A 13,069-nucleotide genomic window follows, 5' to 3' on the forward strand; every position below is an offset into this window, starting at 1 on the left:
TAAATCTATTTGGCTAAGGTGTATGAAACTTCTGACTTCAACTGTAACTTTCCCCTCAAAAACAATTATACTAAATTGGGAGGGTTTTATCAGGAGGCTCCTTTCAGACAAGCACCTTTCTTCGTAGCATCACATGACTCCCCACCATCATCATCAGCACCTATACTGTTGAGCTGCAAGTATTACTGAATCTTACCATATAAATGTGTCTTGGTTTAGCTTATCACTACAATACTCATTTCAGACAGAAGATGTAGTATATTACCTGTAAAAATAATATATGACCCCTTTTCATACAGCCCCCTATTTACCACTTTCTTGCAGTTATACCCATTGTATACATATCAGTGGGTAACTGACAAATTGGGAGGGTTGGGGGCAGGGAGGAATGTTTAAACCATGGTGGGCTGTTTGCATTTCAAATTCGGGAGGTGTTAATCAATGGAAGTGTTAATTAAGTTACCTGCTGAAACGCAGAGAACCATTCACACAGACCTGATACCTGTATTTTGAGTACATGGTCTTTGATAACGCAGGAATCATGACGGGGTTCTATTCAATCTGTATCGCGGTAGAAATGTTAAGGTCATTTCTGATTGTGCCTACATAAACAGCGTTTACCATGAATGCAGTCTCCGCTAACATAGTCTTTCAATTGAAGTAAGGCTGTAATGCTACATTTCCGTGATATGGATTGACCAAAGCCCTGTATTTTTTTTTAAACCACCTACCCCTTTCAGATATACGAAGAACCAGGCATTGTAAATTAGTGAGATTTCGGTCTGTGCATGAAAGGGATCAGAATCTTGGTATAGGCCTATGGAATTCGGGGCTCGACTCAATCGCGACTGAAATGTAAAGGCAATATTGCTGCCGTCGCGTGATTGCATTGACAGTAAGAAAAAACGGCATATGTCGACTCAATCGGAAATTACCTTTACATTTAAATTGCGCTATACCACGGCTCTTCAGTGATACGATAGAATCGAGCCCTAGATTTTCAATGTCTGAGGACAGTATCTCCAGTTAGTGCTGCAGATTGTGCTATGTTTGGTGATGGCCACAGTCCTTGGCTATAAAGGTCCAGACATTGCCCTTAGACATCCAGGTCTAGGATCAGTTTAGCCTCCAATGGCTCCACAAATCCTACTCACATTCATGAGGAAGGGGAACACAAAACGTATATATCAGTCTGTAGTTTCCTACCATGAACAATAACAGTATTTAAAAATATATATATACAAGATTAAATCAATATCATAAATGAGCAGCATTAATACAACATTGATGAAAATTGATATTGGACAAATGCAAGTACACATTTTATTGGAGTATACATTTTTTTTTATGTCAATAACATCTGTCAGACTATTTTCCAGACATTCCTAAAACAAACGACCAGGATTTCCTGTTTATAATGAAGTGAATACATCAAGAGACATTGAACAGCAGACCATGTTATTGTTTTAAACTACTCTGTACTGTTAGATTAAATCAAACTTTTTTTTACATAGAACATTTTACAAAAGTAAATTCATGACATCTATTTATCTGAAATCCAGAGAATGAATGATCCAGAGTTGCTTTGCTTTTCCAAAGTGTTGTCCATCTTCAGACAAGATGTCTTTGTCCTAATTAGTTTCCTCTTTGATTTTTCATTCTGTTTTCTTTACTTGTTTCTTTATTTGTGGACGTTCTCTCCTGTGTGAGTCAGTATGTGCAAGTTCAGGTTCCCCTTCCGATTGAAGCTTTTCCCACAGCCTCTACAGCTAAATGGTTTCTCTCCGGTGTGAGTCAGTACATGCCTCCTTAGGTCCCCCTTCTGAATGAAGCTTTTCCCACAGTCACCACAGCTAAATGGTTTCTCTCCTGTGTGAGTCCTTATATGTTCTGTTAGGTGTCCCTTCTGATTGAAACTCTTACCACAGTCTCCACAGCTAAATGGTTTCTCTCCTGTGTGAATCCTCATATGTCTGGACAGATCTCCTTTGAGTTTGAAGGTCTTTCCACAAAAGGGGCAGGTGCAGGGTTTCTCCACGTGACAGAGTCTGACATGGGCCTTCAATTTACAGGTGGAGTTGTAGCGTTTTTTGCAGAGGCGGCATTCACTGGGTCTCTTCTTGGCGAGAGTCACATGCCCCTGCAGGTCAGCTTTCAGAGCAAACATTTCACCACAATCACAGCAGCGGTGAGTTTTTCTAGACGTGGTGCTGGGTTTGGAACAGTGTTCCCCCATTGATGGGTTGGAATCCAATGGTGGGCTGGGATGCAATGGTGGGCTGCTGTCAAGTCCTACTGGGTCACTGCTTACAGCTGAGCTGTAGGCATTGTTTTGATTATCTGGAGTGTCACAGGGAATGTCAAGACTCTTCAGGTGGGTAACAGTGACAAAAGGTGTGAGATCCACTGGTTTAGAGGCACTGTCTCTGTTCTCCACAGTCTGGGTTTGGGGAAGAGTCAAGGAATGAAGAGGGTTTTCCTGATCACAATCACTTTTCAAATAAAGATGAGGTAAATTGAACTCTATGATATTAGCCTCCTGCCCTTGAAGCTGCTCTTCCTCCTTACTGGCCCTGAGTTCCTCCTGTTCCTGTTTAATCTGTGTGGGCTCTGGGTCCTCCTGTCCCAGACTGGGGCTCCACTCCTGCTCAAGGGGAACATTCTCTTCAGAAACAGCGAGAGAGAGCTGCAAGGAGTCTGGAGGGAAGGTGCAGAGGTTATTTGTATACCACAGAATTAAATAGAACTGAATGATACAACTGAATGATATATCTCTATGATATATAGATCTACAGCCTTTAGACATACCTGAGTGCACATACCAAGCAACATGCTATTTCAATAAGTTTTTCATGACAGACAACTTTTAAATCATGCACAGTAAAAAATACATACACAACTGTTCTATAAAGGCTCGCTAATGCTAAAGCAGGCCATTGGATTCGAGGTGGCGCCTAGTGTTTGGGTGAGCAGCTGCCGGAAGGGTTGTGGAATCCAATGGGCTGGTTTAGCATTAGCAAGCAGCATTTCAATCTTCTAATTATATCATTATCAGCGACACCTTCCATCCCTGGATTGAGGTACATTTTTCAAGCTACAGTATATCCCTGATTTGTCACTGTAGTGCAAACATTATGGGCAAGCTGTGTTTCGACTTGAAGGAGAAGATACTGAACATCAACTTGAGTTTTAACTAGATATTTACACTGCCCTATAAAGGCAAAGAGGACTAACTACACAAACAGTGAAACTGAGAAAAATGCCTGGAGTTTTATTTTTCTACCCAGCCAAATATGGTGTAGGTAGATACAGTGCCTTCATTAAGTATTCACACCCCTTGACTTTTTACAAATGTTATGTTACAGCCTGAATTGTAAATGGATTAAATAAATAAGAATCTCACCCATCTACACACAATAACCCATAATGACAGAGTGAAAACATGTTTAGACATTATTTATTAAAAATGAAATCTCATTTACATAAGTATTCACACCCGAGTCAATACTTTGTAGAAGCTCTTTTGGCAGTGATTACAGCTTTGAGTCGTCTTGGGTATGTCTATATCAGCTTTGAATTTGTGAATTTTCTCCCATTCTTCCTCGCAGATAGTGTCAAGCTCTGTTAAATTAGATATGGAGTGGCAGTGAACAGCAATCTTCAAGTCTTTCCACAGAATTTCAATGGGATTCAAGTTTGAGCTTTGGCTGGGCCACTCAATGACTTTTACATTTTTATTCTGAATCCATTGCAGAAATGCTTTGGCTGTATGTTTTGGGTCATTGTCCTATTGGAATGTAAATCTTGGCCCCCAGTCAAAGGTCGTTTGCACTCTGAAGCATGTTCTCATCTAGGATTTGCCTGTATTTGTCTCTATTCACTGTTCCCTCTATCCTCACTAGCCTCCCAGTCCCTTTCACTGAAAAGCATCCCCAAAGCATGATGCTGCCATCACCATGCCTCATGGTAGGGTTGGTGTTAGACAGGTGATGAGCTGTGCCTGGTTTCCTCCAGACATAGTGCTTTGCATTCAGGCCAAAGAGTAACAATTTTGCCTGATCAGACCACATAATATTTTGCCTTATGCTCTCAGGAGTGGCTTCCTTCTGGCCACCCTCTCATGAAGCCCAGATTGGTGAAGTGCAATAGAGACTGTTGTCCTTCTGGCAGGTTCTCCCATCTCTGCCAAGAAACTCTGTAGTTCTATCAGGGTGGTTACTGGGCTCTTGGTCACCTCTCTGAACAAGGTCCTTCTTGCCCAGTTTGGTCAGGCGGCCAGCTCTAGGCAGAGTCTGGGTAGTTCCATATTTTTTAAATTTCCCAATGGAGACCACTATGCTCTTGGAAACTTTCAACACCCTAGAAATTGTTTTATACCCTTCCCCAGCTATATGCCTCATCACATCTCAGAACTCTACAGACAGTTCCTTGGACTTCATGGTAGTTTCTGCTCTGACATACACTGTCAACTGTGGTACCTTATATAGACAGGTGTGTTTCTTTCTTAATCACATCCAAACAATTTGGATGTGACAAATTGGCCACAGGTGCACTCCAATCAAGTTGTAGTTGTAGCGCAAGAATAATCAAAGGAAATTGGATGCACTTGAGCTCAAATTTGGAGCATCATAGTAAAGGGGTGTGAATACTTATGTAAATGAGAAATGTCTGTATTTCATTTTCAATAAATTTGCAAAATTGTGTAAAAACATGTTTTCACTTTGTCATTATGGGGTGTGTGTAGATGGGTGAGAATATATCAATACTCTCTGAAGGCACGGTATGTTTGGGGCAAATCCATCACATCACCGAGTACCACTCTTCATACAATATTTTCAAGGATGGTGGTGGCTGCATCATGTTTTGGATATGCTCTTCTTCGGCAAGCACTAGGGAGTTTTTTTAACGATAAAAATAAATGAAGAGCTGAGCACAGGCAAAATCCTAGAGGAAAACCCGCTTCAGTCTGCCTTCTAAAGACAAATTCACCTTTCAGCAGGACAATAACCTAAAACTCAAGGCCAAATATACACTGGAGTTGCTTACCAAGTTGACATTGACTGCTCCTGAGTGGCCTAGTTACAGTTTTGACTTAAACCAGCTTGAAAATCTATGACAAGACTTGAAAATGGCCATCTTGCGATGATCAACAACCAACTTGACAGAGCTTGAGGAGTTTTAAAAAGAATAACGTGCAAATAATATTGTACAATCCAGGTGTTTTTACCAAAAAGACTCAGCTGCCAAAGGTGATTCTAACATGTATTAACTCAGGGGGTTGAATACTTATCTAATGAAGATATATTAGTTGTATTTTTATCTTTAAAAATATTTTTTGAATTTTTCATCCACTGTAGATTAAATTAATTTTAATCCCAATTTGTAACAAGAAAATGTGGAAAAAGTCAAGAGGTGTGAATACTTTCTGAAGGCAATGTAAGTGGTAATGCATTGATGGATTATCTTATTATGAATTCATTTTTTTCTGCATATCAACCATGACCACTGATCTGACCCCTATGTTGATACTGCACTCTGCCTTTTGTATGACCTTAAACAACTGTATGGGTAATGCAAAAGCAAGGTGCAGTATCTACAATCTAAATTGTTGCTTTTCTTTTTGATGGAAACAGTTTGAGAGTTCTAACTAAACTCAGCAAAAAAAGAAACGTCCTCACTGTCAACTGCGTTTATTTTCAGCAAACTTAATGTGTGGATATATTTGTATGAACATAACAAGATTCAACAACTGAGACATAAACTGAACAAGTTCCACAGACATGTGACTAACAGAAATGGAATAATGTGTCCCTGAACAAAGGGGGGGTCAAAATCAAAAGTAACAGTCAGTATCTGGTGTGGCCACCAGCTGCATTAAGTACTGCAGTGTATCTCCTCCTCATGGACTGCACCAGATTTGCCAGTTCTTGCTGTGAGATGTTACCCCACTCTTCCACCAAGGCACCTGCAAGTTCCTGGACATTTCTGAGGGGAATCCTCACCCTCCGATCCAACAGGTCCCAGACGTGCTCAATAGGATTGAGATCCGGCCTATTTGCTGGCCATGGCAGAACACTGACATTCCTGTCTTGCAGGAAATCACGCACAGAACGAGCAGTATGGCTGGTGGCATTGTCATGCTGGAGGGTCATGTCAGGATGAGCCTGCAGGAAGGGTACCACATGAGGGAAGAGGATGTCTTCCCTGCAACGCACAGCAATGACAACAAGCTCAGTCCTATGATGCTGTGACACACCGCCCCAGACCATGACGGACCCTCCACCTCCTCCAAATCGATCCCGCTCCAGAGTACAGGCCTTGGTGTAATGCTCATTCCTTCGACGATAAACGCGAATTCGACCCCTGGTGAGACAAAACCGCGACTCGTCAGTGAAGAGCACTTTCTGCCAGTCCTGTCTGGTCCAGCGACGGTGGGTTTGTGCCCATAGGTGACGTTGTTGCCGGTGATGTCTGGTGAGGACCTGCCTTACAACAGGCCTACAAGCCCTCAGTCCAGCCTCTCTCAGCCTATTGTGGACAGTCTGAACACTGATGGAGGGATTGTGCGTTCCTAGTGTAACTCGGGCAGTTGTTGTTGCTATCCTGTACCTGTCCCGCAGGTGTGATGTTCGGATGTACCGATCCTGTGCAAGTGTTGTTACACGTGGTCTGCCACTGCGAGGACGACCAGCTGCCCGTCCTGTCTCCCTGTAGCGCTGTCTTAGGCGTCTCACAGTACGGACATTGCAATTTATTGTCCTGGCCACATCTGCAGTCCTCATGCCTCCTTGCAGCATGCCTAAGGCACGTTCACGCAGATGAGCAGGGACCCTGGGCATCTTTCTTTTGGTGTTTTTCAGAGTCAGTAGAAAGGCCTCTTTAGTGTCCTAAGTTTTCATAACTGTGACCTTAATTGCCTACCCTCTGTAAGCTGTTGGTGTCTTAATGACCGTTCCACAGGTGAATGTTCATTAATTGTTTATGGTTCACTGAACACTCATGGGAAACAATGTTTAAACCTTTTACAATGAAGATCTGTGAAGTTATTTGGATTTTTACGAATTACCTTTGAAAGACAGGGTGCTGAAAAAGGGAAGTTTCTTTTTTTGCTGAGTTTACATTCCAACTTTATTTAACAGTTTTATGTAGTTATGTTTTCACGTTTTGAATGTTGTATTTAAGTAACCCTCAATAATGTTTTCACCATAAGAAATATTGTATAACTATCATTATAACCTTGTCATTTGCTTTATCTTAGCTAGCTAGCTTTTACATATTTTGTTTTATCTTTCTTACCATTTATGGGTATTTGCAGTTTTATCGTAATTGTTTCGCAGGACTGTGGTATGTTTATTCTGGTGATAACTGGATCACTACCAGTATTATGGTGTGTGCGTGATTATGATCAGGATGGCCTGAACTCGGAGCCCGGTAGAATAGCAAGGCAGACCACAGTAACTGCAGTAAGGATGTTCATAAAGGTTAACCATTAGTCACCGAAAATACATCTGACCGTCATGCTTATCATTCTATCGGTTAATTTGCATAATTTTGTGGAATTAAATTGGTGTCCGAATTGAACAAAATCGGTCTTAAAAAACAGCCACTGTGTCTTGGTCGACGGGAATTGTTATTTAGCCGAAAATATTAATGTACAGCTAGTTAGAAAGTAGCCTTCTTATGTCAACTAATGGCTGTCAGTGAGCCGAGAGCGGAGACTAGTTGCTAGGCAGGCTACAGGGAGCATTGGGCGAGAGGTGCAAAAAGCAGCTAAACTAAACGTTTCACAGCCTTTCATGTTCTACTGGTTTTTATATCAACTTTCTTTCATTGTCAAGATGCCAAAGTCACAATCCTAGTCATATTAACAACCCTTCCTAGTTGTTGCATATTTACATTTTCCCTCTAAATTTCTAATGAAGATGTTAATCTCGGTCACATGAAACTGTTCTTATCAGGTGCATCTTTTAGAAGAGTGTTTTCCCGCAAATTGCATTTTGGCAAAGGTTTGAAAATGATGCATTCCATTCTCTGCTTCATTACAGTAATTGCATGTTCAATAATATGAGAGGATAGGCTTGCTATTGTCGCATGTTTTTAAAGCTCTTAATGAAAAATGTAGTTCATAATCTAAGTAAAAAACAAGGCAAATAGCTGTAAGTGAAGTTACTGCACTCTGAACCAAGTGTGTGTGATTGCGGAGCACAATTCGTAGGGATCCTGCATGTGGCTCCCATTGGTTTCTGCATGAACGCCCCCCCACGATCGCGACATCTTCATGCTTGTGTAAAACTTTTGATATACTGGATTTCCTATCTACCGGTGTCGCCCCCTCCTCCTGTGTACCAGTCCTCATTGCTCGCACAATGTCCTTCACTCCCGCCGCCTGCCCTCGCTGTCATTACCAGAACTGCGGGAAAGCAGTGCCCGACAGGTGGGGGCGAAGGTCTATCAGTACACTAGCTAGTGTTGTCACCCCCGCCTAGTCATCTTCTGTGGGGTTTATCGGCGGTTACATCCAACATTATGGTGCATTACCGCCACAAACTGTACTGCTCCCGCCTGTGTACCAGAGTCCTAGCTTAAAGAGCGATTGCCTTTAAAAAGCAACGAATCCCTTTGAAAACGACGAGTCCAAAACAGCCAGTGTCAAAATGTACTACAAAGTGTAAATAGGATCATTTTAGTCATAAAGCCAGTCTGGTCTAAAACTGAATTTGGAACATCCGTGCGTCACAACGGGGTAAATGAAGGTTGAGTTTTGATTTGACGATGTACATTTTCCCACTAACATGGGATGAACAGCTGCGGTGATTGCGCTCTATCCAATAGTACAGACAGTGAGACAGACCTGCCCAGCTTTGTTTACCTACATTTAAAAAAAAATTGCGATGTTTTGTCTTATCGTGAGAAATACTGCATCAAACACCTTACCTAGATCTAAAACAGCCTCTGCAAAAATATCCACATTTATTACAGATTTCGTTAGTTAAGTTAGATTCATTCTGGGGATTTTGAAGAAGTGAAATAGGCTTCCGCGTCTAGAGTGTCTCATGAGGGACAAACATCATTAACCAAACGAGGAATCAGTCAGGAAACACACCTCCAAGAGCAACACATCAGTGGCACCTAAAAAAATGGCCTAATAGAAGTATAAAGAGGGGTTCCTGTTGCATCCTCCCATGACATTGTTTACGGACAGTTTGCTGTGGAAGTGTCTCCTACCCTGGCGTCCTTAAATCAACCAAATCTAAACTATTTGGTTTCACCCCAAAAACGTTTACACTCAACAGAGGCATATAACAATAATTACAATTTGATGTGTTGAATGTGTCCTTCGCTAACAAGTATGCGTTTAAAACTGCGTTTTATCCAGGGCCTCTAATTTTCCGCCTGTAGAAGTGAGAGATTACACGGTAATTTACTCTCGCGTTACTGTTTGGTCTAGAATGGCAGACCACAGGCGGAATATGGGGAGACCCTAGATAAACCGTTTTAAACGGAAGAGCACATTCAACACGTCTAATAGTAAGTATTGTTCGTAGATATACTAAATATGCTTCTTGACTGGAAACCTTTATGGTGAATCCGAATAGTTTCGATTTGGCTTATCAAGGACGCCTGGCTAAGGAAGCGTCAGCAACGAGCTGTCTGTAAACAATGGCGTTGCAGAACGAAGCAAGATTCATCCAGATGCAGAAACGCCCCGAATTGCGGGACGCAATTGCACCCTTCTCTGAACAACTAACGTTAGTTATTGCAAATTGTAAACTCCAGTTTCTCTTAAACAGAAAATAATTTAACCAGGACACTTTAACAAGATAAAACATATATTACAAAGCTTGATTTGGGTCTCAACAAAATGTTGACCAAAAGTGTAGTTACTGCTGTTTGCAATTGTACGGCAGAATAGATCTAAATGATACGAGCTATTTTACATTGTTTTACGTCCGGTGTTATCCGCAGTAGTCTCCGTAGACGATAATTCTCCTCCTGGTACTCCGCTACCGTTTTCTCAACTGCTCCGAAAATCTCCACAGCAGCCGCCGTTAAACGTTCATTTAAAAACACATGCAACAACTGTAATTTAGACATTTTCAGTCGACAGAGTTGGATTTTCAGCTAGTATTCGCTTCTTTCACACGGAAAGAATGGTTGCCACAAACAAAACAAACCCGCTCCCCGTTTTACTTCCGTATTGTCTTCTTCTGTTTGTATCAGTGGGTGGTGAACCCATAAAAACATCACAGCCCCCCCCATGTGGATGGAGTTTCACTACATACCAGTGATGACGGAAATAGATAACTTAATGTGGGGAAGTTTTAATTAGTAAAAGGGTGATCTTGGATGATCATTTCTTGCATGAACTGAAAGACAACACATTGTAATACAGGCGACTCCTGACAACTGCAACGGCTTGGGACTGATGTGAAAGCGTGCATTAAACCAGAGAATGCAGTTATTAAAATGCTATGACCTCACCTGTTTTGTATTCTAGGGACTTTAGTGAGTAGACTGGAACATGGTTTTATGGACATACAATCAATATTTGTTCTGTACAGTGCAATATTTGTTCCATATAGTGTCCAGGGGCCATACACACATCTATTTGACCACAGTAAAAGTCCAGCAACAGTTGCTATGACCTAGCTATTTGTTCAATTTACATGTGTTGTATTCTAGGGACTCTACGGTGTAGATTGCACCATGTTTTCTTGGAGACACAATCAATATTTATTTCTGTACAGTGCAATATTTGTACCGTATAGTGTCCATTAAGCTATTTGACCACAGTAAAAGTCCAGAAACACTTGCTATGATCTAGCTTTATTTTTTGTTCAAACTCACCTGTCAAGCCATCAAGAGGATTGTGACCTAGTGTGAGAGAGGTGGCAGGAAGCCTCTCAGCCTGCCTTGGTTTGTTTTGTATTGCTGCTTTTTGCATGCCTTTTTGTATTTTTTTCCTTTTTGTATATATTTATGTTTTGGCACCATCTGAATAAATAACTGGCCTAACATGGGAGTACTGACTGAGCTATCCCTGGACCTAAGGTAAGGTTGCTGGCTCCCTGGTAGACCCTGGGTCTCGAGCCCGCCCTGTGCAACTGGGTCCTGGACTTCCTGACGGGCCGCCCCCAGGTGGTGAGGGTAGGTAACAACATCTCCACCCCGCTGATCCTCAACACTGGGTCCCCACAAGGGTGCGTTCTCAGCCCTCACCTGTACTCCCTGTTCACCCACGACTGTGTGGCCATGCACACATCCAACTCAATCATCAAGTTTGCAGACGACACTACAGTGGTAGGCTTGATTACCAACAACGACGAGACGGCCTACAGGGAGGAGGTGAGGGCCCTCGGAGTGTGGTGTCAGGAAAATAACCTTGCACTCAATGTCAACAAAACAATAGAAATGATCGTGGACTTCAGGAAACAGCAGAAGGAGCAGCCCCCTATCTACATTGACGGGACAGTAGTGGAGAGGGTGGAGAGTTTTAAGTTCCTCGGCGTACACATCACGGACAAACTGAAATGGTCCACCCACACAGACAGCGTGGTGAAGAAGGCGCAGCAGCGCCTCTTCAACCTCAGGAGGCTGAAGAAATTCGGCTTGTCACCAAAAACACTCACAAACTTTTACAGATGCACAATCGAGAGCATCCTGTCGGGCTGTATCACCGCCTGGTACGGCAGCTGCTCCTCCCATAACCGTAAGGCTCTCCAGAGGGTAGTGAGGTCTGCACAACGCATCACCGGGTGCAAACTACCTGCCCTCCAGGACACCTACACCACCCAATGTCACAGGAAGGCCAAAAAGATCGTCAAGGACAATAACCACCCGAGCCACTGCCTGTTCACACCGCTATCATCCAGAAGGTGAGGTCAGTACAGGTGCATCAAAGCTGGAACCGAGAGACTGAAAAACAGCTTCTATCTCAAGGCCATCAGTCCCGTGTGGCTCAGTTGGTAGAGCATGGTGTTTGCAACGCCAGGGTTGTGGGTTCGATTCCCACGGGGGATCAGTACGGAAAAACATGTATGAAATGTATGCATTCACTACTGTAAGTCGCTCTGGATAAGAGCGTCTGCTAAATGACAAAAAATGTGAAAAATGTTAAACAGCCATCACTAACATTGAGTGGCTGCTGCTAACATACTGACTCAACTCAAGCCACTTTAATAATGGGAAAATTGATGTAATCAATTTATCACTTGCCACTTTATATTATTTATATTAGATAATGTTTACATAACCTACATTATTCATCTCATATGTATATACTGTACGCCATACCATCTACTGCATCTTGCCATCTTGATGTAATTAGATGCATCACTAGCCACTTTAAACAATGCCACTTTATATAATGTTTTCATAACCTACATTTCTCATCTCATATGTATATACTGTACTCTATACCATCTACTGCATCTTGCCATCCTGATGTAATGTATCACTAGCCACCTTAAACAATTCTGCTTTATATGTTTTCATACCCTACAATACTCATCTCATATGTATATACTGTACTCCATACCATCTATTACATCTTGCCTATGCCGTTCGGCCATCACTCATTTATATATTTTTATGTACATATTCATATTCATTCCTTTACACTTGTGTGTACAAGGTAGTTGTTGTGGAATTGGTAGATTACTTGTTAGATATTACTGCATGGTCGGAACTAGAAGCACAAGCATTTCGCTACACTTGCATTAACACCTGCTAACCATGTGTATGTGACAAATACATTTGATTTGATTTGATACTGTACATTCATCACCTAGTTGCATACGCTTTTACCCCTAGATATAATAAGTGGAGCCAAATCATCAGTAGGCTAGATATTGGTTTCGTAACATCACATTCACTTTTCACACAGGAAGCAGTGAATATAAACTCTGTGATATCCGCCTCCAGCCATTGAAGCTGCTCTTTTTCCTGACTGGTCCTGAGTTCCTCCTGTTCCTCTTTCATATGTGTAGGCTCTCTCTGGGTCCAAAGACAGAGTGAGGTGATCAGCTGTGGAGTCTGTTTGGAGCAGTTAGTGGAGCTGCTGTTATAA

General features: G+C 42.0%; 1 protein-coding gene across 1 annotated transcript; it reads right to left on the reverse strand.

Annotated features, from left to right (window-relative positions):
• Window positions 1-1,288: 1,288 nt before the first annotated feature.
• On the reverse strand, window positions 1,289-10,195 carry LOC106588356 (uncharacterized). Its single transcript, XM_014177249.2, has 2 exons — window positions 9,939-10,195; window positions 1,289-2,697 (listed from the first exon to the last, which is right to left on the reverse strand). Exons 1-2 carry the CDS (start codon window positions 10,093-10,095, stop codon window positions 1,682-1,684), a joined length of 1,173 nt encoding a protein of 390 aa, XP_014032724.1. The 5' UTR covers window positions 10,096-10,195; the 3' UTR covers window positions 1,289-1,681.
• Window positions 10,196-13,069: the final 2,874 nt, after the last annotated feature.

Source organism: Salmo salar, chromosome 02 (genome assembly GCF_965601325.2).
Source record: "Salmo salar chromosome 02, fSalSal1, whole genome shotgun sequence".
NCBI lineage: Eukaryota > Metazoa > Chordata > Actinopteri > Salmoniformes > Salmonidae > Salmo > Salmo salar.